A 26,655-nucleotide genomic window follows, 5' to 3' on the forward strand; every position below is an offset into this window, starting at 1 on the left:
TATATATAATGAAAAATGCCAAAGAAACGAAAATTTGCCAAACTCAACAATGTCAAACCCACAGACTCACAGAACGAAACACCTACACACTCACGATACACACGTGTAATATTATATGATGCACCGATAACATATATACACACATATATACTTACATATACAAATATGCAAGGTAAGCGGAATTTTTATATTTTGTCGGTCGTTTTCTGATTCGTATACGTCTACCTATGTGTAATGTGCGAAGGCGAAAACCTTAAAAATTGGTGGCGTAAGCATCTGCATGCACCACTAAAATAAATCAAGAAATAACATTTACACGTTCGTTTTTTTATGTTGTATTTGCCGCGTAACAATAAAAGCAGACATCTCACGCCCCCATACCCCACAGCCCCGCGCCCCCTTACGCCCCAAAGCCCCCACATAGAATAGGTTCTGGTGCAGCAAAAGAGAGCAACGGTAAACAGTGAAAGCGGTTAAAGGACAGGCATAGGGCACATTGAAAGCTGAAAGCCAGAACCGAAAGCCAACCAAGACAACGCCACAAAGGAATTATTTACTACGTGATACAACACTAAAGTCATTCCACGGTATAAATGTGCCCGACGATGCCCCGACACACTCACATACCCCCCAAACTGGGCACCCCCATTGGCTCTCGAGTGCAGAAGGGAGTACTATTAATACATAAAGAAAGCATTTCTCACCCATAAGCACAAAAAGGCCATCGCCACAGCAGCAAAAGCAGCTAAAGCAGCAGCAGCAGCGGAGGCACGCGGCGCATTACCCAAACGAGCGCGGCAACAAACGAATCAACGTTTGCATACCCTGTAGTCCAGTCGAGTGCCAAGGGCTATGCGACTCTTAATTAATTAAAATGATTCTTCATATTTCAAATTCTTTTCAAAGCTATTCTCTTCTCATCCACTCTATCCGAGTACATCACTGAAATTCCACCCGCAAGAGTGGAAAAATCGCGAAAAACGGAAGAACATAACTACATGAGAACCTTATAAATACGTCTTTCCGGGATTTTGATAGTTCCACTCGCAGGTTTGGTACATTGGCGGAAAACTGTTGTATGAAAGTTTTTTTTTTACCATTCGACCAGCTTCAAGCTCATTTTCAAAGATCTATGTGAAAATTTACTTAATACGTTTTTCACGAAAGCTACCGCTCTTCGGTGGAAAATGCGAGATGTTTTAATAGTATTTTATTCCTAGTCATTTTATATTTTAATCCACTTCAAAAGTCTGCAATTATTTATAAACATATATTTCCCATATCCCACAATAACATATCCACAGGGTATCTCACAGTCAATACATTATTATCTCAATAAGAAATTGTTGTTGTTGTTGTGCTGATACTACTGCCATTGTGGCCTGGCTGTCCAACTGGAAAAAGCGCAATAATAAAATTGGGGGAAATTGGCTTTAAGATGGGTAAGCGCCACAGACTGGAAACTCTTGCCCCATCTAGTGGCAACCTAATCAGTTGCGAGCCAGCTAAGTAACTTTATTAGACTATTATTTTAAATTGCCTCGCCCAGGCCATTGTGCACGAGTCAGTTCGTGTGTATGACCACTCTAATCTGTAAGCTGAGCTTTCACAGCGTCTATTGTGAGTAGCTGCTGGCATTGTTTGTGTATAAAAATGGGAGAGTTGCATTGCTGCGTAATCGAAAGGTTGCCAACGATTGCACAGGTCATCGATAAGTACCAAAAGTGACTGTACCAAAGCGATTTTCCCATTAAGATTACGATTTCGTTGAATGGAAAATCGCTGGCACGAAATATGAAAGTTATCCTAAATCGATTGCATTGTTGTCTGGCATAAGCTATTGTACTTTGGCAAGTTGCATGAATTTATTATTTTCTAGACTATCGTGTTATAAAATGCATTTTTGCTAGCTGCAAAAGCATTATCCCTAGCTTCGTAACAAGAGGACAGAGTGTTGACGTATGTATGTTTGTATGTATATAAAATATGTTTGTCCCGATTCACTGACTGAAATTCCACCCGCAAGGGTGAAAAATTGGGGAAAAACAATTGTATGCAACTTGTTTGTTTCAAACTTTCCCAAAAACCCATCCCCCTCGGTGGAAAGGGGAGTCGAAGATTTAGGTCCAAATTAATTTTCAAAAATCTTTATGAAAAATCATTTGAGAAGTTTTTCACACTTTTCGCCAAATGCAGGCCACCTCGATTAAAAATGAGGGTAAAGATATTTTGGGGGAAGCTTTAAATACGTGTTTCAGCGATTTTGGAAAATCCACCCGCAACTGTGGTGAATTGGTGAAAAAATTGCAATTTTCTTGAACGGAAAATACGGGAAAAAATTTAATTAAGGAAAGTAAATTTTTGGACTTCAAGATTCTCACCACAATATTTCAACTTTTGGTTCTTTATTCGATGAACTTGAAACTTATTTTTTTTTGAGCTGTCTACAGGCGGGAAATGATGAAGAATTTATAAACAAAATTTGAAGCACACAACCACCGGCCACGGGCCAGGCCGGGAATTACCCGCCAGTGTGTTTATATTAACGTGACAGTGTATATGTTAATATAATCGGAATGAATATAAATACGCTTTGTATGTGCATATGCATGTGTGTGGATATATGTTTGTATGTATGTATGCATGTGGGTGTTTATGTATGCATGTATGTTTTCTTATACCAAACGCATATCAAGTTTACTTCATTCAGCGCTATACATTTAATTAAAGCGTGCCATACACTGCCCTTCTATGCGATTCTCATGAATTCAAGTAAGCCCTGCAGGTCTTTATGCCTTAATTATAAGTGTTATGTTAAAAAGTGGTGCTGGCAATCTAAAAAACTATCATTTTGTGTGGCCGTATGTATGCGTGTATGTTTGTGTGTATGTGTATATGCATGTGTGTATGTGCGAATGTATAAATGCATATATGCATGCATGTTTTCTTACACCAAATGCAGTCCACGTTTACTATATTCTGCCCCACAAATTAAAAAAAATAACGTACGTATGTTGCCCTTCTACAGGATTCTCATGAATTCAAGTAAAAAGTGGTGCTGGCAATCTAATAAACTATCATTTTGGGTGCATAAGTGTATGTGTGTATGTATGCGTGTGTGTGCATATACATACATACACATTATATGCATGTACTCTGCGATTCTCATGAATTTGAGTAGGCATCATACGTTTCAGCATTGGAGGAGGAGGAGTCTACGGAGCAACTGGAGAAGGAGAAGAAGGAAGCGGAGGAGTAGCATCATGAGAAGGAAGAACAGCAGTATAAGGAGGCGGAGGAATGGCACTTGGATAGAAGAAAAACACCTACCCTCGGTAACGGGCTCCGAGTTACTCCAGCTAGTAGCTAATATAATAAACTCCTTTCCTTAAAAGAGACTTTAGTCGTGTTATACTTCTTAAAAAGCATCTTTGACTCAATAGTCGAGTTCCCAATAATAGAAACTTAAATCAATAGCTTGATGATCCCGCACTGTCCTTTCTACTTTAATCAAATGCTAGCCACAAATAGAAATAGTTGTCAAAATGGGTTAACCCAATTCAAAGTGGGCCACGCCTTGCCCAGCCGGTTGACATCCACTTAATGGCTGTGCACACACACACACACACACACTGGGAGCACAACAGAATCCTGTCAACGTGTTTCGGGCCGAGCAGACAAAAGCAGAACGTTGTCCAATCCAAATCAATCGACAGGCACTTGTCAGTTCTAATTGCCTTTAAAACCAGCAAATTGTGAAGCGTTAAGCTACACTTCCCATTGTCAAATCCCCCCCGCCCGTGTCCCATTTCCCCTTTTCACGTACCATGCTCAAACTCAATCAAATCGTGAACGTTGCGAAAAGTTCAAACAATGAGCTGGCTTCCTTAACAGCAGTTACTGCTGCCTGAGCTAAATAGACAATTTTGCACACAAATCCATTTAATCTAGAGATAAATAACATCGGGAGCTTACAGCATGGGCACCCTTCAGACCGACCCCCTAACCAAGTGCCTGGAGGCACTTAACGCACCCAAAAATTCTTACGCAGCACTAGCGTTAAAGTCCTAATGATTCTTTCGACTTTCGGGACTTTCAGATAACGCATCCTGTGGCGCTCCACAATTGCTGCTCTGGGCTGGGCTGAACTGAGCTGAGCTAAACTGAACTGGGGCAACATCTTCGGGTTTGGGCGCATCTTCAGCTCGCTTCTCGTATCGATTTGACAGCGGGGCAATAAAATCCACTGTGATTAGGTTAAAACTGTTGACTTTCAAACTGGGTTTCCTGTTTGCCCGGCTTGTTGTTTTGCCTTTTGTCGAAAGTGCGGCATCAAATCAGAATGGCTGCCTGGTCCCAATACCCCCGCTCCCACCCCCGCCCACGCCCATGCCCAAGACCCCAACCGAGCGAGCGCACAACCATTTCTGGCTACCGAACTGAATCTGAACCGAATTGGGCGGGTTATTGAATGACTGTGCAAATCGAAAGAGATAAAAATGCCAAATAGCTGCTACAGCATCCACCGGCAATGTGATTCTGTGGTGACTCTTGTGTGACGCTCATTTATTTAATGGTTTTAACTTCCAATTTCCCAATTGTCAGACGTGCCGCCTCTCAGCCATTAACCAGGCGTAGCATAGACTGAAAGAAAACCCAAAAAAAAAAAAAAACACGAATAATGGGGAAAACGAAAAGCTCTCAATACACGTTTACAATGCAACGAACCACTTATACACTTGCCAACTTAATTAACAGCCAAGTGAAGTTAAGTTAAGTTCGGGTTGAAGTTAATTTCAGTTGAGAGCACGTGATAAACTACTTTAAAACTAAACTACTTCAATTCTAGTGGTCTCGCTTAAATGTTTAGCATGCTGCTTTGGCAATTTATATTACTGCTGTTGGCAAGTGTATTATGTGCTGTGTCAGCATTTCACTGATGATAAAATCCACTAGCAACTAATGAGTTTCAAATAAAAATGAAAATGCGCACGTGTGCGGCCATAGCCTCAAAGGTGAACTGACACAGTGGGTGGCGGTTGGCATGTGGCTTCTGCGGTATATGCTACCTTCTATATGGCTTATACACACGCACGCATTCATACATACAAACGTACCTAAGTATGTTCCTGCTACTGATACGTAAATCTGCAAAAATGCTAACAAAACAAATGGACACATGACACATAGTAAAGTTTACAAATGCAAATCAGATGCTAAACAAACTCGACGCCAGCAACAAATATGTCATAACAGGACACAAATATGCACTCAGCAAGTGTGAGTGTAAAAGAGACATCGAGAGAGAGAGAGAGAGAGAGAGAGAGAGAGAGCGAGCGGGAATTGGGTAGAGATAGAAAGAGAGCGGCATATATTTATGAGCTTTGGCCTGTTTGTCGTTGACTTTTTCAAAAGAATTGTATAATATTTTTGAACTAAATATGTGTATGTGTCTGCATGCAAAATAAGCACACACACACAGCATAACATAACAGCACACATACGTACACATGTATCTACAAGCTGTAGCTCAAACACAGGAAATGTAATTTGCATAAGAATAACACACACACACACACACTCACACACACATGGATGTAGATAGAGAGACACGCCAGACTGGGGCATATGGCACACATATTGAAGTATGGCAAAAGGACCAGCCAACAAAAGCAACAACAGAGCAACAAAGCAGCAGCAGCAGCAGCAGCAGCAGCGACAGCAACCGGGTGACGGGCTACCCGGCTGACTGGGGGCTGACTGAAGTGTCCTTTAACGAGATTTGCATCTCATCATAATAATGTAAATGACATATAGACGGGGAAGGGCATCATTTTGGCGAGTGGTCGTTACATGGATTTAACATAACTAGCAAAGGGTTTATTAAAGTGTCGGGGCGTGGCCGTAGCATATTTTAGATTACATGCACCAAATGTGATGTGTACGTGGCAATAATTTAGTATTACAAATTAGCCTAAGGGCAAACGATTTGCGCAACAGCTTGAACATTAAGTTAACTGCCATTACGAGAGTTATTTATAAATCATTTACCAGTCAAAATAGACGCTCAACGATGGGCAGCACTTTCAGGCTTACAGTGAATTACATTTCGCATTGAATAACATTTAACTGCATTTTTTTTAATAGCTAGCACTGTAAAGATATTGGTAACGCGTATATTTAACAACTACATTTGTTCTGATATGGGCAGCATTTGATCTGACTGAACTTATCTTAATGGGTAGCACTATTAAGCCATAGGTTACACTTTTGTTTAACAAAAGCATTTGACCTTCTATGGGCAGCACTGTTACGCAAAGTTGGCTGCGGTTTTCAGCAATGAAAAACGTTTTCTGTGGCTTTAAATCGTATTTGATTCATTTTCTATTGAAATTCTAGTTTAAATGCTGTAGAAAATAACTCAGCTGCACCTGAACAATACTCAATTTAAGCTTAATCATCCATTTGTTTGGTAATTCTTAAGCTCAACGTAAGTATTGATAGCTGTTTGCCAGTAGTTTCATCAGTCAGGCAAGCTACAAATGGCATCCACATACAGCATGGGGCACTTGGCTCCTTCCCATTCAGCTTGCCTCCGGCCACCGTTAGTGGTGCAATTTATTTTGCAACACTTTCGCTGAGAAACTTTGTGCGGCAGGGGCTTATGGCGATAGCAGTTCTAGTATGCTCGGTGTACACGTCCAATATCCTCAACCATGCAAGCAAAAGTTTTGAAAACTTCTCATCGCTCCGAGTATAACAAATTCAATTTGTCAGACTTGCTGCGCGCTCTCTCACTGTACGGCTAATCCATTTACAATTTTGAAGTAAACAAACAAACAAAATGTAACTATGCTCGGTAGAAGCTCTCACTTTGAGCTTCAATGAAAATGCGACACAAACTTTTCCTGTACCACAACGCCCGAACGCCCACTCCAAACGCCTCCACTTCTGCTCCAGCTGCTTCTGATAGTTTATGCTGTTTCGCGCCGACAATTGTAAGGAAAATAAAATGTGAAAAAATGATAAAAAAAAAGAAGCATAAAAGACACGCAAATGCTGGAATTTCCATTCTATTTTATATTTTTTTCATTTTTTTGCTGCTTGCCTCGCCTGCCAGTCTGTCTAGCCGACGACTGCTTTAAGAAGGCGGAAAAGCTGCTGCGTAAAGACGTTTTCGTTTTCGCCAAGCTGCACGTGCTTAGCTGCTGCTACTGCTGCGGTTGCTGCAGCAAGTGCCACAGGATGTTAGCCAGGAAATGTCCAAAAGGTAAACAAGCCCGAAAATTCAAGTGTCAACATTTGGAGCACGTCAAGCGGAACTCAACTTTTATATCTGCTCTTAAACAGAGCTGAAAAGCATTCAGAGCATTCAGAGACGCCAACTGCCTTAATTATATGTCAAGTCATAGTGAATGGGCGTGGCGAGGCGGCTAAGTAGATGCCACGAGTAGTTTGCAACTAAACGAGGGCAACTCACAAAGTAATAAAGCTGCCGGCAAATTTGAGCTGAGATCAGTTGGATGCACTTGGATGAGATGAGTTTGTGCAACAACAGAGATATATTGCCGCAATTCAGAGTTGGATAAAGGGCATCTCCTTGTTGCGCATACTCGACTAGGACTTGTTGTTTAAATTGACAATAAAATCTTTATAGCTATTTAATATAGACAGTTTGCATAATATATGCTAAGCAATTATCTTCAAAATATACTCAACTATTTGAGCACTTGGCTTTTATGTGCAACTGTGCAAAATTCTTTTATTTTTTGGAGCTGTTTGTGCTGCTAGCAGCATAGCCCTATTTTTAGGCACTCAAATTATTAGCCTCGAAAATGCACAACGAGAATCCGCCAATTAATTAAAAAGTGCTAAAGTTTTGACAGTTTTATGATGCCTAATTTTAAGTGCCAGCCAGCCAGCAGCAAGTACATTACTTAACGAGCGCCCCTCGCTGCTGGCCGAAAATGAAATGGGCAATGAAAAAACGCGTATACGCCACGTGTAAAAGCTGAGAGAAACTTTGGAAGCGCGCAGTTAACCTGAAAATTAAATTCGAAAATGCGCTGCAAAAGCAAAAATAATTCCTTTGCATTCGCTCTATACATATTTGTGTGTGGGTGTATGTGTGTGTGTTTGGTGTGTGTGCGTTTTCAGGTGTGTGTATGTGTGTGTGTGAGTGTGTGTGCCGTTTCTCTGTGTAACGCCGACGGCATCGTTTCTTGTACAGCAATTTGCGAGTTTGCTGCGCGCAGCACTCACGTAATGAGCATAAACTACAGGCACAAAAACGAAGCCGTCGCACACACACACACACACATATACGCACACACGCACGCACACACACACACTAACGCACACATAGATGAAGAGAATCGGCGCTGCCGTGCACATAATTGGTGCAAAAGTTTGAAATTATCACGGAAGCACGCCGAAACACGTACGTACATCAGCGTCAACGGACGCGAGATGGCATAATACAACCTGGAGGCGGCGTCCTGATCCCCGCCCTTGTGCCCTCCACGTTGCGGGCAACGCCCCGGACGGGCTCCGGACAGGACCCGAGTTCGCCTTTAGGCGAAAATTTATTTGAGTGTAGGCAGTACCTAATCCAGACCCTAATTACTCATGGGCTTGTAGTTTGGGCCCGTGTAACAATTAGCAACACCGGGCTTAGTCAAAAGTTTTATTTCGGTGGGTGCAGTTCGGGGATGCACACTTAATCTGACCCGTGCAGGGAGTGGCGGGGGGAGGGGAAAAAGGGGCGGCCGTCAAGGGCAACGGGCAACGGTCAACGGCCAACGGTCCGGTGCTTATCTTGAAACGCAAAATGTTTCACTTTGAGCTAGCAGCGAGGAACTTCCGCACGAGCTGGCCAAACAATTAGCTAATGCACTGGGAATTAACTTTGTCTGCAGCTGAGTTTAAAAAGCGGAAAGACGCCGCCAGCCATGCAAATCAGTTGAGTGAAGTTGGCTGCACTCGGCGAGCAATCGATAAAGCAACGTTCAATAATTGGATTGATTTGACAGCTCCATCTGTCAATTAGCTGCTGAAGTGTAACAGAAATGTTAAGGGCATTTATTTGATTTGATATTTGAACTTTTGCAAAGTATTAATTTGCATCAAGAGCAAGTTGTCTGAACGAATGGTTAGAACCTAAGTGGGAGAAGAAACTACTCTATATAACCTTGAGCAACACACCTATTAAAATGTGCGGCCATTAAAAAGTTTTTCTATGGCCCGGGCACTTGAAAAGGGAATTTCTGTTTTTGCAATCTGGCACCTGCAAGTGCAACTGAAAATACGTTTGCATATGAATTTTTCAAAATGTTTTTTGCGTTGACCTCGTTTACCGGTCAGAACAGCTATGAAAAGTTTGCCGTACAAACTAAATTGCCGTTGCAACAGAGCAGATGGCGAAGCAGAGCGTTGCCTGGCAACGCAGGGCGAGAGAGATGAGGAGGAGGAGGAGCGATGAACAGCTCGCAACGGGACACGGCTTGGGTTGCATAGCATATTGAAATGCGATTACAGCAGCCCTGGCGGTAGCTCCATGTTCATTAAACATGCATAAACACACACACACACACAAACACACACACACACACAAACACACACTCACACACACAGCACCAGCTGTCTCCAGGCACATGTAAACAATTTAAATTTGCAAGCGATGTGCTAATTTTAAATCAATTACACGACGTGACGGCACTTTAATGCTAAGCCCAATCCCACAATATCCACACACATGCACACACACAAGCACACACACAGACACAGTACGCCCATTGCGACGCGACTTTGACAGCTGCCAGTGCTGCCCATGAACAGTGCCAACTAATATCGAAATCCGTGTACAAGGCAGCAGCCATGTTGGCAACATTTGGTGTGAAAACTTTCTGTTCGGGGGTATTACTTTAAAAGTTGTTGCCCACAGCGTCCTTCCATTTATTTCAACAGAAGCGAACGCAAGGAGCAACAAAAAAATACAACAAGTCTCGAAAAAGTTTGTCAGTGGGTGCTCTTTGTTAGTGGTATATTTGGTGACACACAAATTGCAGCCTGAACTGCCTGTGAGAGGAATCAGCAGCTTCTCAACTCAATTTCAGTTTGAAGCCTCTCCCCAACCCCACCCTCCTCCCCCCTCCTCCCACACCGCTACATCGTCTACCCGACTGTTAACCAACAGAAGGAGAAAGCAACAGTTTCTTTTTTTATTTGTCTTAAATAAATACGCTTGTGGGTATAAGTGTCTGTGTGTTTCTTTATGGATGAAAGTTACGCCGCCAAGTAGAACAAATATATGTATGTATGTGCATATGTACTCACAATATATCTATGTAGTACATATGTATGCACATGCATGCATATGTATGTACATAATTTAGTGAACTTGAGACTTGCGTTGGCTACATACAAATATATGTATGTATTTATGTACATATGCATGTGTGAATATAGTTTGCAATATTTATACACCGAATGTTGAATGTAAAAGAGCTCTAAGAAACACCTGCTGTATAGTCGTAACCTCCTAAAAATAAGAGAACACGGCATTTTACATATGTATGCTAAGTAATTTATATTTGAAGGCATGCATGTATATAAAGCTTACCGGCACAGACTTAAAAGCTGTGTGTGTGTGTGTGTGTAAGAGCAGACGTACCTACATACACCTACATACATGTACATACGTACCTACATACAATCACATGCAAATACACACCCACACACACACACACTTAATTTATTAAAGATTTAAAGTTTTTGCAAACGAGGCAAGCAGGAAATTGATATGCACTTACCGGTCGCAGCAGCGGCAGTAGCAGCATCATGGAATATAAGAATAATAAAGAGGGTGCTATCTTGGAACTCCGAAATATATATAGTATATACACACATCGAATATTATTACAGTAAAATTGCCTAAGGTGAAGTTTGTTTTGGCAGCTGTTGTAAATTGAAAGATAATAATCAAGTTGAAAACAAAAGATGGCGCCATCTCAAGTAAAGCGAAATAGGAAATTAATGTTAAACAAATACCAGCATATTTGAGAATAGCTAAACAATGTGAAAAAATCGTAGTTATTGAAAATCAATTTTATTAAACTTTGTTTAATATTGTTTTGCCATCAGCGCCGAATTCGTATTTATATACGTTTTTCGAATTTTTTGTTTGGGCTCATTTTATTTTGACCGTTTCAGATTTTGACATTTTTTAGGTCATTTTTAAGATTGTATTTATAGATCGGGTGGCAGCACTTTAATAGCGCGCAAATTTTTAAATACTTATTCAGTGGTTGGTTGATAAAATGCCAGTTTTATTTTAAAAAAGTTTTTATTTAGTGTTAATAGAGGTTCGAGACAGAGCATATATTGCTTATAATTTTTTGATATTAGCATCCAGTTGCAGACGACTTGAGTGTAAGCTTTAATTGAACTGTATGTAAATAGTTGGCAGTTATTCGATGCGTTCAACGTCCAGCTGTATTTATTTTGCTAAGCAATGGGCCTGAAGCGCGCTTTAGTACTATTTTAAAATTCTCACTGACAGTGTGCTCCTCCTTAAACAGCACCACCAAGTTCAGCTCAAATTCTGCAAGCATACACATAAGTTTTATTAATGAAACCAAATGTCATAAAAGGGAAAACCGCAACCTACCAATTTTAAAGTTCTTGGTTAAAAGCGTGGGGCATGTAAACAAACGTGGCAGCACCATATATATGGGTATTTCCAGCTTGGGCATAACGTTTCCGTCGGCAATCTGTATGGTTTGCACCTCAGTTGCATCCTTGGAATAGCCCTCGTCGCAGCCACAAGTCTCCACGCGCACCAGCTGCATTTCAATGGACCTTATGGGCGCCTCGGTATGCTGCACGGTCAGGCTGCCTGTAATGGGCATCGTGACACAGGATTCCAAGCGATCCAATCGACCAGTGATTAGGAAACGGGGCATCGTTACACGCTCCTTGGCATTGGTCATGCTCAGGCTGAACGGAACGGCGCGGGTCGCCTCGTCGCTTAGGGGCGCGGGCTTGTATTGCACACAGAATTGCTGCACTTTCTGCAGCGATTTGCCCAGAAAGTTGCGCTTAACATTTACATCGCATTTCACTTGATAGTTGATGCTGATAAAGACGCCGTGATATGTTTCATATAGTTTGCGGGGCTCCTTCTTGCACACCAATGGCAATTCAAAGTGAAATTCCGAGTTGCCGGCACCTAGTTTACCCGGGGCCGATAGCTCCAGACTGTTCTGTAGCAAATTGATCGGCTTCACCGAGTTGTAGAAGGCATCGAATAGGCCGACAGTTTTGCTACTTAGCTGCAAGTTGACCACGCCGTCTAGTGTAAGGAGTATGCCGTCGTGCTTGGTTTCAGCCGGACACTGAAACTGCACGCAGCCCACCAGCATGTCCTGCGAGATGTAATTAATTAGTTTAATATTTTGCTTGATTGTTTACATACGCACATTCTCATAATACACTTTATTCTCACGTTTTAACTTTATTTCAAAGTTAAAGGCATTTCCACTCATCTTGAAAATTAAGTGGGACCCATAAATTGCATTTATTACAACTTGTGACGTTGTTTGTTTACTTTCATTGTTGCACAACTTTTATGGGCAAGAAAAATAGCAACAATAATAAGTTATACATCGATAACAGACGAAATAATCGATAGTTTAGCCAAGCGGTGGCGGCGTTGCCATATTGTCATTCTGGTCTGGCTTATTATTGTTACGCGAGCGCAAGGTGCCTGAAAAAGTTATTGGGTTGAGTTTCTGTGATATTATCAAAGAAATAAGCTAAAATGTTGGCACTACGTAATACACAAAAGTTTAATATACGGCAAGTGATACATCAATAAGCACAGCTTGTTGCCATGTTGTTATTTTCATTGTTATTAACAGTGCGTTGCTGCCGGCAGCCTGCAAAAACGTGGGACTTCTAAGCTACTCAAGCTCTTCCCAGTCGAAGGACGATGATGGTGCCTCCTCTTCGGATGATGAGAAGCAGCCGAAGAAGCAGCGTAAGTCTGCAGAGAAACCCAAAGAAACAGCAGCGCAGCGCTTGAATCGCTTGCTGGGCAGCATGCAAATGCAAACTACGGATCAGCTAGCGGATGCGGACTTTCCACGCCCCGGGGATGCTAATCGCCGGCGCCGGGAGGCACTAAAGCAGGATGCTGCCACGAAGGACGTTATCACAGCAGCCAAGAATATTGCCAGTATGTTGGGCACGGGCGAAAACGAGAGAAAGCAAACCGAATCCGAATTGCTAGCCAAACTACTGGGACACAGCGTAGAAGGTGGACCAGATGCACCGCAAGGCGATGAGAAGAGCACACCAGCAGCAACTGCCGGCACAGAAAAGGAGCTGAATTTAAGGTGTCTGCTTTCCGATATTCAATTGCCACTTTCATAACTTTGCCTTTTCTGGCGACTTTTAGCGAACTAATTGTGGGCATGAAAATCGATCGTCGCCAACAGCCGCAGCAAACGGAGCAAACTCGTGGCGAATATGTGCGTCGCACATTGGCATCGCGTCCCAAATCCAGGTCGGGTGACCACTCGTCGTCGCAGCGTCCGCAACGACACATTAAACGTGAAGCGGAAACCTTCTCAGGCAGCGTCAACTTGTATGGTGGCGAACCTTTGGGTATTTTTACCAAAGACTCAACAAAGCTACTGGATTCACCGGACATGCTCTCCACCTGGTCTTCGCTAAATGAGCGTGAATTGAAACTACAGGCAGCTCATCCACCCGCCAACTACTTTGAGCAGATGATCCAATGGACGGCACAAGGCAAAGTTTGGCGTTTTCCGATTGATAACGAGCAGGATATGCATGAGGAGGCGAACGTTGACTTTTCGGAGCACATCTTTCTGGAACAGCATTTGGAGGGCTGGTGTCCCAACAAGGGGCCCATACGCCATTTCATGGAGCTGGTGTGCGTAGGCCTCTCAAAAAACCCGTATGTTACGGCGCAGGAGAAAAAAGAGCACATTTTGTGGTTCCGCGATTACTTTGAGGCCAAAAAAGACATTCTCAAGGATCTAATAAGCAAAGGAGGCAATGAAAGCATAAAGAATGTAACGGCTTAGTTTGGATTTCGAGAAATATTTGTTAAAAATATATATATATTTTTCGCTTTATAAGACGATATATGCGCGTACTTGTATATATGAGTATACATCGAGACTTTTATGCTATTTGTTCTAAGTAATACTTAATTTAAGGCCGATTCGCACGCTGATGTGCCTGGGGACTGTGCGCGGAATGTGTGCCAAGAATTGGATAAATATATATTGTGCTTCAGAATAGCAAAATACGCTTCTCCACCGTCTTGCGGCAAATGGGGCAGCCTTCGATTTGATCACCGCACATCTGGCAGGTGCCATGTCCGCACAGAAAGACCATATTCTTAATTCGATCGAAGCAAACAGGGCACATTGTCTGCAAAGATATAAAGGCCATTAAATTGTTGTTAGACATAAACGAATGGCGCGCTGTTGCTTCTACTTTTGTTTTTAAAGTAACAAAGATTATAATTTGAATATTTCATCTGCTACCCACCTGCTCCTTGATGTCCTGCAACTGTTGTTTCAGTTTCTGCACATCGTCCATTTGGAAATTGTTGACGCCAGAAGGCGCGACCATGCCAGCTGGTAAATTCGTAGCATTAGCTGCTGCCGCAGCAGCTAATAAATTATTCTGGCTATTCAATTGGTTGCTGCTGCCTGCAACTGGGGTGACCACCGTGTTATTCATGGCCACGCTGTGACCGGAAGTGTTCACACATGGCGGCTCCATAAACTTCTCGTCGGTGGCAGTCAGGCACACGGTGCCGGCGACGCAGACCTTTTCGGTGTTACCCGTACCACCGCAGCATAGGTTAAAGGTTAACACCTCATCGATCTGTGTGCGACACAAGACGCACTTCTTCATCAGCGCACTGCAATGCTCGCAGGCCACCATATGACCGCAGGGACGAAAGAAGACGGCGGCTCGTCTATCCGAGCAGACGACACACTCGTCAATTTTCTCGCGCGATGTGACCGTCTCACGGCAGATGAGACACTTCTTGACGCGCGGCGCGCACGTCTCGCAGCAGCTAACATGGCCGCACGGCTTGAACACGGTGTCTCGCTTGCCATCCGAGCAGACGAGGCACTCCTCCAAGCTGGTGGGCTTGTTGTTATTGTTATTGTTGTTGCTGCTGCCGCCAGTCCCGCTGCTGTTTTTGTTGCTACTGCTGCTGCTGGTGCTATCTGCATGCATAGACTGTGCCATGTCCGTGCTGAGCCCGTTGAGCCCAAAAGCGCTCCCCGAGGCAACAGTATTGAGTGGTATATTCGCCGTGGCCGACTGATGCATACCAGCTGCAGTGCCAGCTGCAGCTGCGCTTTGAGCACGCGCACGTGCATTGAGACTCGTGCCGGCCACATTGCCTGGTAGCTCGGCGTCATCGGTTTTACGCTCGTTGTAGCACTTCAGAAGCGTCTTGCAGAGATTCGGATCGGGACACAGGTCTAACGGTGTTTGCAGCTTGCGATTCTTCAGCGTCAAATCGGCCCCATTGGCCGCCAGGAAGCAGGCAATAGATGCGGATGCCTTTTTGTTATTAGCATTGCGCAGACCCATCAGCAGCTTGCCGAAGCCCTCGACATCCTGCAGCTGCTTCAGCTGTGACAGTGTGTGATGACGCAGTGCCTCATGCAGCGGGGTATCACCGTCTTTATCGGCTATATTCAAATCGGCGCCATCCTGCACCAGCAGCTTAACAATTTGGACATGCTGCCGCTCCACGGCCAAATGGAGTGCCGTCTGCAGATTCACATTCTGCCTGTCCATATTAGCTTTGCCCATGTGGACGAGCAATTCGGCGATTTCTACGTGATTGTTTAGTGCAGCCAAATGCAATGCCGTATAGCCATCGTCCTTTTTCTCCTCGACAATCCAGGGTCGATTCGTTTTAGTCAACAATATCTTCATGGCGCTCGGATTGCCCTTTAGCGCTGCATGATGCAGCGCATTGAATCCATTATTGTTGTTCAACGTGATATCAGCTCCAAAGTCGAGCAGAAGCGAAAGCATCTCATCATGCTCCTGCAAAAAAAAAAAAATAAATTTTTTAAAAAAGAACTGCTGCAGCTAAGATCAGAATATTTTATCAGGCAAGACACCACGAAGATATCTTTTCCAAATTTTGTTAAATCTCTACCTTCGATATGGCATCGTGGAGCGGCGTATCGCCTTCGGAGTCCTGCAAACTGGGATGGCAGCCCAGAGTGAGCAGCGTCTTGACCACATTCAGATGCCCCTTGTTGACGGCAATGTGCAGCGATGTCTGGCGACGTTTGTTGCGTGCGTTTAGATCTGCGCCAGCCTTGGCCAAAATCTCAATGACAGCTGCCTCATCGCCAAAGGCCGCATGATGCACGGCACGATCGCCGTCCTTGTCCTCGATCTCTACATCGACAGAGTGTCGCAAGAGCACTTGAATGACCTCAATATGGCCATTCTGGCTGGCGGCCTGCAGCGCAGTGTGACCCGCAAACACACCATTCACATTCACCTCCGGCACGGGACCGCCGCTGGGACTGCCCGCAGCCGCGGCAGCCGCCGCACTGGACGTTGAAGGCTGTGTGGCGCCAGCTAAATACTCCTCACAACGGGACTGCAATGATGAGCAAAACATAAGCAAATGGTAATAAATATAACAAGGGACCAACTAACCGCAAATCCATTGGCTGCAGCCTTGACAAACTCCTCGGTGGCATCACCGGATACGTTGGGCTCAAAAAGTTTTTTTAGAATGGCGGAGAGGCGTTCACCGCTGGGGATGACTGGAGCACAGTTGCCATCGCCCGTGACTGCAGCACCAGGCCCGGCACCGCTGGAGGAAACCACCTTGCAGACAGCCAGTGGATTGTATGTCCAAGAAGTGTTGCCCACCTCCACCTTCAGATCGTTGTCATGATAAACTTGCTGGACGCGTCCAATTTTACCCAATGTCAACTGCATGGCATCTGCCCATTCGCCATGGCCGCGCTGCAGTATTTTAATGCTCTCCACATCCGAGCAGATCTTGACGATGTCGCCCACCTGAAACTCGGGCGGTGCTGTTGTTGGCGAAGATACCTTGGTCAGCACAGCTGGATTGAATGTCCAGCGATTGCCAGAGTTGTAGGCAACAACAATATCATGATCCTCATCAATGCCAACGACCATGCCCGCATTGCTGAGGCATTCGAACATGCCGTCTGTCCAGCCGCCGTGTCCATGCTGCAGCGATTGCACAATCTCCAGATCCAAATCAACGGTGACTTTGTCGCCAATTTGAAATCCATGTGGCCCCTTGCCCGGCCCATTCTCGCCCAGCAGCGGCAAATGATCGCGATATACATTGCTGCCTTTGGCATCGTTCACCACCTTGAGATCCGCCATGCCCTCAAAGCCAACGCGATACAAGTTCTTCGAGCCATTATCCCAGATTACGTAGGCCGCTGAGCGCGGCGATGCGGATGACCAATCCTGGATCTCGTTTACCTTACCGCGACGTCCAACGCCGCCATCCTGATCCTCCCACTGCCAGTCGACGCCACGCACAACGCGAGCGCCTGGAAAGATGCCGCGCACCAGCACCTTCTTGGACTTGCGACGCGGTTCAACCATTGCACGCTCACCACCCGGCGTGCTAATCCGGTAGAAGCGATGACGCAAATGATGCTTGTCGCCGTGATAGCATATGGAGCATACATCGTAATTGATGCACTCGGCACACTTCCAGCGTATGCCAAATATGGGCTGCTGGCGGCACGTATCGCACATGGTGCCCTCGTGCTTGACGCCAGTGGGTGCGCTGTCCAGAATGCGCAGATCGTAGGCGCCGGCACAGCGATAATTGGCAGCGGTTCCGTTGTCCCAGACAACGACCACCTCCTCGGCGGACTCAAAGTTGCGCACCGTGCCCACATGCCCCTCGCCGCCATCCTGCAACAGACAGAGATTCATTTAGTTTCTCCAGCCTCAACTCACGCCACATTCAACACGCTAAAAAAGATGACACTCGCAACTCACGCTAATCACAACGCGAAAATTATAATTAAAGCGCATTTGCCTGTTCCCCAACGCTCCTCAATGCTCCGCTGTGCTCAATCTACTAACTGTTAACTGTTAAGGGTGCACTCGGTGCGTTGCACAATCTTGTCGGCGATCTTCAGATCGACCCCAAAGCCACCTCGAAGAGGTCAGTGTCAATAGAAAACAGAACAAATCAAGCAGACAATCTATGGGTTCGCACCTTGAATACCCTAAGTTTTATTATTCTAAGGGGGGCCCTATATATTAAAGCGGCCTTATTGATGATTCCACCGGCAGAGGTGGATAATTTTTAGAACATTTATCACACTTAGCTTAAATTACAAGGTCAAGTCCTCCCTTATAAAATATTGAATGTAGATTTTTCAAAAGGGTTGAAGAAAGTAATAAAAAAAATCAGCTCAATTAAAATTTGATGTAATCAACGCAAGCCTCATGACAAAGCCTTAAGACCCTGTCCGTCGAAAGTGTATAGCTTGTTATTGAAAAGTCAGGGCCGCATTGATTTAATTAATTTTGCGAGAAAGAATAGGCAATATCTGAGGGGTGCTTCCTCGGACCGTTGATCACAACGATACCAACCTGCTTGTTCCATTTCCAGTCCGGGCCACGAATCACACGCGCACCAACTCCTTCCATGGAAAAGCGTCGGGCGACCGCCGCAGCTGAGCCAGCAGCAGCACCTGCACCGCCGCCGCTGCCCCCGTTGCCAACACCAGCAGCCACAGTGCTACCTCCGCTGACTACCACACCCACGGAGGTAGCCGAAGATGATGCACTGGCAGCAGCATTTGTCGAATCTTTAGCCGTTGTTAGAGTTGCGGCACAAGACATTATCTTGTGTCTATGTGGGCACAACTTGACTTAAATTCGATTTTTTTCACTTTTTCCGTGGGGCACAAAAACTGCAGGCGATTTTAGTGAGTGCAAGCAGCGTTGCCAGCTAACAAGTATCGCTGGCACTGGGCGCATACAGACACTTTTGCATTCCAATGCACTGAATGCCCAAAACAAACACTATGCCAAGTTAATAAATTAAAATCATCAAACTTTAAAGAACTGACTATCAATAATAATGCAGCGAATTTTTAACGAAAATAGCTGACTATAAAAATACACAGGAGATAGTGTAAAAGCGTTAATTGAAATAATGATTGCTGCTTGGCAGTTGCCACCTGTGATCGTAAAGTGTTGCCACCTGACTGAAGTCCGTCAAATAATTGTACTTCACTATCCACTACACGACAATCGACAATATCCTGATATTTTCAATATTGTGTGAACAAATATTTCTCTATATGCATATATATTGAAAAATAGATAAAGATAGATTAGTTTACTAAATTGTGTATTTTCCGTTTTAAAATTATATCGCATGTCGATAAGCCCTGCAAAAATATATCGACAATCACCACGATATATCGATGTTTTGTATTCAGCCATTGCCAGCCTAAATCCCCTTGCTGCATTAGCACTTGGGTTTTCTGCTCAAATAACAAAATTGAAATAAGCGTTAACATTAAAATGGCGAACAGCAACACGGACACCGGGGACACAACCATACTGACCACAACAAGTGCTACTGTGCAGGATTTCAACCCCAATTCTATCGATGGGGAGCCACTTGAGCCGCGCGAGTCGCTGGTATGTTGCTTAAGTAAACCTTTATACCAGGCCCTTTCGACTTTGTCTAATCTATAATCTTCATGCGATAGATAACCACAGCTGTTAGCTTTCTACAAAATACCAAAGTTCGACACACAACACTCGTCCAGAAACAGCAGTTTCTTCGGTCCAAAGGTCTAACTGCGCATGAGATACAATTGGCTTGCGAGCGGGCCGGTGTCTTTAGCCAAGATCCAAATAATCCCAATACCGTTATCAATATTGGCTCTCAGCTGGCGGTGCAGCAACAGCAAACTGCCTTTGGCAGACTGCGTGAGTTGTTGCACACGACTGCTTTGTTCAGCGGAGTCGTCTATGCCATATTTTTGTTCTGGCGGGTTAGTGGCTATAATATATAATAACATGCTCCCATTGTGCTTAATTCTTCTCCTCTCACTCAAAGAAATACATTGCGCCGTTTCTGTTTGGCAAGCCCAAGAGAAAACCCGTTGCGGATGTCTTGGTAGACATTGACAAGAAGGTGGAAGACCGCACCGATGCGCTTAATAAGGAGATTACATTGGTCAAGGACTTGATAACACTGCAACAGAAGGAGCATACCCAACAGATGAATCGTGAATTCAACAATTTTCGATGTGATTTGGATGCCATTAAGGGTTTGCTGCTAAATCGCAAACAATTTGCCGGACCTGTGCAACCCATTGCGGTGCCCTCGATACCTGCTTGGCAGTTGGCCGGTTCGCCGCATCATCATCGCCATAGCAACAATAGCCAGTCGGATGATAATGAAAAGCCCGATGATGCTGGCTCCGGTTCGGGCTCCTCCGAAACTGAGGTAGTAACCAAGAACAGTGATTCTAGCTTAGAGATCATGTAAAAGGCATGACGAGGCTTATATAACTTGGCTTTATATATATATATATATACATATATATATTGTATATGGAAAATTTGCTGCTTCAACTAATCATTGTAAATTGAATTAATATCATTTAGAAGGTTTGCGTTTAAGCATTTAGGTTTAATTGTCAACGGCTTATCCATATCCATAATATCTACCAAAAGTTAACTCACACATACATATATACAGTACGAATATATATTTAAAAAATATAATAAAAACCGGTTTGAATAATTGAAAGAAACTTTAATTATGCAATTTGTTAATCTATGCGACAAGAGCGCCGGATTTTTTTTCGTGTGTTAAAAAAAGTTAACATATCTTGTTAAGGAGAGGTGGTGGGGTGGCCGGGTGTTGTAATAGTTCAGCTTAGTTGATATTTTTCAAACTTATAGTTAGCATTCTATTTTTATCTATAGTTGCCGATTCTTTTTATTTTCTACGTGTCTATTAAATTGGCTAAATTCCCATTAAAATATGGGCGTGTTCACGATGGCTTCTATTGGCAGCTTAAATGAAAACTCTAGAACTGAATTGATCTGGTTTTAAGCTAACCAATAGATTCAATTGTGACAATCCCCTTTAAGGTTTATAATGTTATTTGTGCGGTGCGTAGCTTTTGCTTATGTCCTATTACAAATTTGGTTCTCTGCGCGATCCGTTTATATATGTATATTTTTTTCCACTACTTAAGTTAAAGGTTTTATCGATTTGTACATACGATAAATTAGTTTTGTAATTAGTAATAATCCTAAATTATATGTTTATAGTCTCACAAAAGATTGTTTGGGTCTTACTCATATATTGTATATAAAGTTATGGTGCAGCACGGAATGAATAATCAAAAATATTGCTTGATCTCCTGTGCTAGTGCATGATTTGTATTTTATGTGTTTATGTGTGTGTGTTTATATTGTTTTAAGGATTTGGAAAACAATTAATTTGTTTAATTACCCTTATCAGGATACGTGGAACCCATTCTACCCATACTTTGTATGCATATCTGAACCATATTATTCGTTTTTTTTTTTGGGTAGCTTGGCCCTTGTTCAGGGTGAATTGCAAAGACTAACGACAGCCAGGCCGTGGTTAAGTATCAGCTATTTATAATTGATAAAAAACATATGTACAATTATTTAACTTTAAACTTGTAACCATTCATTTCAAGGGCACTCACAGACAGAACAGACTTTTGACTTATCTAACGAAAAAGAAACCAGCTAAAAGATAGAAAATCGAGCTTAGTTCTTTTCTTAAAATTGTAAAAAGAAAATGTAGGAGTTTTTCTGTGTTTTATATCAAAAGATTTACTTAGTAAGAAAAACAATTACTTTCAAGCTTAAGCTGTAAGAGTCATAAGTCTAATGCTGTGAATACCCTCAAGATATTTTAAAAACTATACTTAAAATATAAACTCTAAATGAAGGAAACACAATAGTGGTACTTAGCCCCATGGTGCACAGTTAGCTTAAAAAGATAAGACGAGTAGTTTACAAAATGTTATCCTCCCTCGCAATCAATCTAAACAGCCGAATTGATGACCGCTGTGCTGTTAATGCTAGTTGTTGGTCCAAACGCTGAGGCTGCAGATGTGCTGGCTGTTGCCGTTATGCTAACAGCAGCCGCTGCTGCCGTTGTGCCACCATCCGGATAGCCGCCCGAGGCAGGTGCCGGCGACAATGACATTGTCGACGATGACGGAGATGAGCAATCACTTTGAACGCTCATCGTTGGTGAGGCGGCCACCAGATTGCTGCTGCTGCTCGTGTTGCTAATGGTCAACGGAAATTGCGATGGTGTGCCAGTGGGCGTGTGCGGCGACAGGGGCGTTAGCACGGAAGACGTTGTTGACACGGGACTGCCGATGCTGTTGGCGCTCGTTGTGATAGCTACAGATACAGCTGCTGATGTGTGGCTATTGCTATTTGCTGTTGTGGGTGTCGCAGGGGTTGCTATGGCAACAGCTGATGAAGCCGTCGATTGCGGCGTTGTTGTTGACGGTGGCGACTGCTGCTGTTGATTGTTATTGGCGCCAGTGGCGGCTGCGGCAGCAGCGGCACGCTCGCGCTCACGATCGCGCTGCGGTCTGAAAGCTTCTCGCAGTGCCTCGACTCGATTCTCATTGGGTCCCCAGCGTGCATAGCCGGCGCTATTCTGCAGCCAAACAACTTGAGTGCCCTGCATGCACTTAACGAGCACCTCGGATCTGTTAGAGTACATTGAATAATTAGTTGAAATCGCTCTGCAATTGATAAATTTATTAACTACTCACTTTTGCATCATATGCTGGTAGCCATGTCGGTATTCGTGCGCCATGCCCAGCACCACCATTGAGCGACGCTTGTACATGCTCTCCTCCAGCTTCGCTATACTCTTCCACTCCGGCAGAAAGACAATGAAGCTGTGTTAACAATTACAAAAATATTAGCACACATTTCAGATAATTGCTTTGGGAATTATTAACGTATGCCTTTTTTCAGGTAGCCACGGATAGCGGATACGATCCCTTAGCAACTTACCTTAGTGGCTCCATGGAATCGGTGAGTAGCTTATCAATGTGCAAAAGGCAGGCATCCATAAGCTCCTCGCAATGCGGTGGATTCACTTGGAAGGAACCGGAAACGGGCTTAAAGTCCAGAAATGGTCTGCAGGCAGAAAAAAGTGTAAGTTCACAATTAGATTATATGAGATCACGATTACATAGCATTATGTATTCTATGGTTATGGTCAGTCCATGGTCAGTTCAGTTTGGATGCCATTGGAGTGGCCATGATAATTGTATTTTTGTTGACTTACCCTCTGGAACCGAAGTAGGCATCCGTATCCGCAAATGCCGAGCAATATTGCCGAAAATAGGAATTAAATGGCGATGCAAAGCATTCAAAGCTGACACCGAAATGCCTGTGAAGGCACTCAAAAACTGGCACTGGCAAAGCAGCCTGGGTGAGTTCCGCCTCCTGGGAGGAGTTGAGAGCATTGCCCAAGAAGGTCTGATAGCGCTTGAGCAGACACCAGACGCGTCCAATGAACAGATCAAACTTCTTGTCGTCGAAACAATTGTGACGATAGAGCTGCTCCAGCTTTTGGAGATAGGTGAGGTTGATATACTGCGCATCCGGCTGGTTGATTGTCGCGGGCGTATACTTGATGATCATATGATCGCGATCCTGAAGATATTCAATGGCCGGCATACGTGGCGAGGGCACTGCAAACTGTATGGGATAGCACCAGACCTTCTTTAGATGCGGAGGAGGCGGTGGCGGCGTTGGTTCCGGTATGCCATGCTCCTTGAGCAGCTGCAGATGGCGTTCCCGTATTTTACGCGCATGCTCCGCCGACAGATGGTAGATTTTAATGCATAACGTTTCCACGGAGCTTTTCACGGTCTCCACTAAATGCGGTTCACATTGGCGCTTCAGATGCGCCAAACGATCCTGGAAGTCCTCATAGCTGGCGCCCACCGTGCGGCGCAACCATTGAAATGTGTCCTCCACATTCCATTTTACAACCTTCTTGGACTCTGCCGGCGCAGAACGAGACTCGATGATCTGCTTGGCCGCCTCCGCGTAGCGTGAGAGCTGTTTGCGTGCGTCGCCCGTGAATTTGGGCTTGACAATCTTAATAGGTATATCGGCCATAATCTCTCGATACATGGCGCTGGAGATTTCAGGCAGGCAGTTACTGGGCAGCAATGGATCACACCCGGTGTCAATGACCTTACGTTCCATGAGCCAGCGGTTAAAGGAGTCTCGCGGCGCTTTGATGTTTTCCCTGCGCATGCATAAATCCTCGTATGTCTTGAGCAGCTTCATGCTGAAGGCGGCGCGCAACGCTTCGATCTCTGGATGCGGCTGTGGTAGTAACGTGGGTGGACGCTCAACAATTACTGCATTGGTGCAAACCTCCAAATCCCAGGGACCGGCTAGCACAAACTTTTTCAGAGGCGGCCCACCGTGCGGACCCATGTGCTGCTGCTGTAGCTGCTGATGATGCGGGTGCGGGTGTATGTGCATGTCGTCCGAGGGCCGACGCTTCAAATGATGATGTTGATGCTGTTGCTGATGCGGCGTCATTGGCGTTGGGCCACCAACGCCAACGCCACCACCATGGCAAATGCCCAATGGATCGGTGAGCGGATCAAAGGGACGTGCACCGGGCATTTCCCAAAGCGATTCGCCGGTAACCTTGTTCCAGTAGTACGGCCGATTCTCGCGCTTTGACCAAAACTTACGCCAGCCCTGGTTCACTAACTCGGCGGTCAATTCCTCACCATATCCACCAGGTCCAAGAGTTGGTGGCCCTTGCGGCGTATGGGCCATAGCCTCCAGCGTGGGCGGGACGTGGTGTGTTTTCGTGGGCGTCGATGGTGACGAGCAGCTAGCCACAGGTGAGCTACCTGCGCTCATCATGTGTCCAGCTGCATCCGCAGTACCTGTTGTTGTTACTGGTGCCGCTGTCGGCGATGGCGTCATATTGTTGGATGCACTCGCCGTCAGCTGATCCCAAGCACTCTGTGCACTAGTGCTCGGCTGCATCATGGGACCCACTGAGCCCGTGGAGGCGATCACCGATGGTGGCACCTGCAGCGCTCCCAGATTGTGCATGTTGTTGTTGTTAGCTGCCATTTGAGCTCTGCAAAAGCAAAACACAAACACACACACACACATATATATACATTATTAACAGCTCTTGTTTACGTTTTTCAATCGCGAGAGGGAGAGCGAGAGCGTGCGCGCGAATGTGAGAGTGCCCGCTGGTCTGACAAGCAGTAAAATACTTGGGCTCCAGCTTAACGGCAACTAGTCGGCAAGAAACACTCAGCGAAGCAGCAACGCAAGCCGGAGAGTACGCGCAAGTGTCAGAGCAGAAGGATCGTCATAAATATGACGCATCAATGTGTACGCATCTATATATGAATTAATATGCCGTTATTATAAAGCTATGAGCACGCATTTGCTGCCCCCACCCAACTCCCCTGAAAAACTCCCACATGCTGGAGCTTTTGCTCTGGCTGAGAGCGGTGCGCATGTGTTTTGTGAGCAACAAAGAGAGAGCAACTGAGAGCGAGAGCCGCTATGACAGACACGAATGAGAAATCAAAACAAATTGCAAAAGAATAGAGATTTTCTGCCTGCTTGTGTATATGTTTTGACGAGCGTGTACCTAGCGTATGCGCACCGCACAAATAAAAATATACAAAAATTATTTGCAGGCAACTTTGTTGCTGCAATCCACACACACGCACACACACTAATGCCGATTGCATTACTTGCCATAAACAATTGCAATGACTTATAAAAAAATACACTAACAACATTCAAGTGCTGCTCTGTGGTTTCGTGTCTACGTCATGTCAGGCACAGAAATAATGGCGCGCTTTTTCCATCAAAACACTCAGCACACTAATTACAGCTAAAAAGAAAATTGTCATATAATTGATATTTTTATTTTTGTTATTTTGGTTGTCGCTTCGTTACATTTTGGCGCGCATACATATATTTGTGGCATTTGTCGATTATATAGATTTATAAACAACATTGTGACTGCACCGAAAATTTCTCTACACTTTCTTTTCAACCACATCAATATAAACTACGCCTTGCTGCTGCTGTTTCGTATGGTCATATTTCGAACGCGTTTAAATGCCACTAAACTCACCTATTTTCAACTATCCTATTATACAAAATACGAACAACGTGTTTTCAAACATTTATAACGTATGTACGTAATTATTTGATACGATTTATTTATGTTTTATAAATAAATTCCTGAAAAACTCTTCTTCCAGAAGTACTTCACCAGCTAAGTGTGACCAATCGCCACAAATGTTGGCATAACTGGTGGCCGAAACGTATCGGAAATTTTGAATTATCAAAAATAAATTATAATCGTTAACTATAATAATATTTATAACGGGCAATAATTATTGACGGTATTCTTTAAACCTGTCATAGTTTTACACTTAATATTTATTATAATATCTTGCCGACAGGTGCCTTTTTAACAATCGATAA

General features: G+C 44.2%; 6 protein-coding genes and 1 long non-coding RNA gene across 8 annotated transcripts in view; 3 read left to right on the forward strand and 4 right to left on the reverse strand.

Moving 5' to 3' along the window:
* cmpy (crimpy) overlaps window positions 1-10,829 on the reverse strand; it is a 46,583-nt gene extending 35,754 nt beyond the window's left edge. The window contains exon 1 of the mRNA XM_064684974.1: window positions 10,812-10,829. The gene's annotated coding sequence lies outside the window, so the exon portion shown is untranslated. The remainder of the gene's footprint in view (window positions 1-10,811) is intronic.
* Window positions 1-26,572, forward strand: LOC135430349 (uncharacterized). Its single transcript, XR_010436597.1, has 4 exons — window positions 1-172; window positions 23,122-23,304; window positions 23,373-26,358; window positions 26,433-26,572. It is a non-coding gene; the product is annotated as an uncharacterized LOC135430349 (long non-coding RNA).
* Window positions 11,326-12,646, reverse strand: LOC135430341 (vacuolar protein sorting-associated protein 26C). Its single transcript, XM_064684970.1, has 3 exons — window positions 12,480-12,646; window positions 11,669-12,425; window positions 11,326-11,602 (listed from the first exon to the last, which is right to left on the reverse strand). The coding sequence occupies exons 1-3, from the start codon at window positions 12,543-12,545 to the stop codon at window positions 11,481-11,483; spliced, it is 945 nt and encodes a 314-aa protein (XP_064541040.1). The 5' UTR covers window positions 12,546-12,646; the 3' UTR covers window positions 11,326-11,480.
* mRpS31 (mitochondrial ribosomal protein S31) lies at window positions 12,726-14,173 on the forward strand. The gene is made up of 3 exons (XM_064684965.1): window positions 12,726-12,858; window positions 12,921-13,397; window positions 13,460-14,173. The coding sequence occupies exons 1-3, from the start codon at window positions 12,821-12,823 to the stop codon at window positions 14,112-14,114; spliced, it is 1,170 nt and encodes a 389-aa protein (XP_064541035.1). The 5' UTR covers window positions 12,726-12,820; the 3' UTR covers window positions 14,115-14,173.
* Window positions 14,115-19,224, reverse strand: mib1 (mind bomb 1). 2 transcript variants are annotated; one of them, XM_064684945.1, is made up of 5 exons: window positions 18,697-19,224; window positions 16,750-18,006; window positions 16,235-16,690; window positions 14,587-16,119; window positions 14,115-14,466 (listed from the first exon to the last, which is right to left on the reverse strand). In XM_064684945.1, exons 1-5 carry the CDS (start codon window positions 18,946-18,948, stop codon window positions 14,326-14,328), a joined length of 3,639 nt encoding a protein of 1,212 aa, XP_064541015.1. In that variant the 5' UTR covers window positions 18,949-19,224; the 3' UTR covers window positions 14,115-14,325. The 2 variants fall into 2 exon arrangements, with proteins under 2 accessions (XP_064541015.1, XP_064541016.1); XM_064684946.1 differs by lacking the exon at window positions 18,697-19,224 and adding an exon at window positions 18,094-18,144.
* On the forward strand, window positions 19,556-20,875 carry Pex14 (peroxin 14). The gene is made up of 3 exons (XM_064684975.1): window positions 19,556-19,758; window positions 19,830-20,117; window positions 20,183-20,875. The coding sequence occupies exons 1-3, from the start codon at window positions 19,639-19,641 to the stop codon at window positions 20,615-20,617; spliced, it is 843 nt and encodes a 280-aa protein (XP_064541045.1). The 5' UTR covers window positions 19,556-19,638; the 3' UTR covers window positions 20,618-20,875.
* Window positions 20,873-25,266, reverse strand: Pcif1 (Phosphorylated CTD-interacting factor 1). Its single transcript, XM_064684953.1, has 4 exons — window positions 23,438-25,266; window positions 23,161-23,286; window positions 22,914-23,042; window positions 20,873-22,847 (listed from the first exon to the last, which is right to left on the reverse strand). The coding sequence occupies exons 1-4, from the start codon at window positions 25,264-25,266 to the stop codon at window positions 22,163-22,165; spliced, it is 2,769 nt and encodes a 922-aa protein (XP_064541023.1). The 3' UTR covers window positions 20,873-22,162.
* Window positions 26,573-26,655: the final 83 nt, after the last annotated feature.

The sequence above is a fragment of the Drosophila montana genome, unplaced genomic scaffold, assembly GCF_035044405.1.
Source record: "Drosophila montana isolate Dmon_TW-CO22-7 unplaced genomic scaffold, ASM3504440v1 contig_3003_1, whole genome shotgun sequence".
NCBI classification, from domain to species: domain Eukaryota; kingdom Metazoa; phylum Arthropoda; class Insecta; order Diptera; family Drosophilidae; genus Drosophila; species Drosophila montana.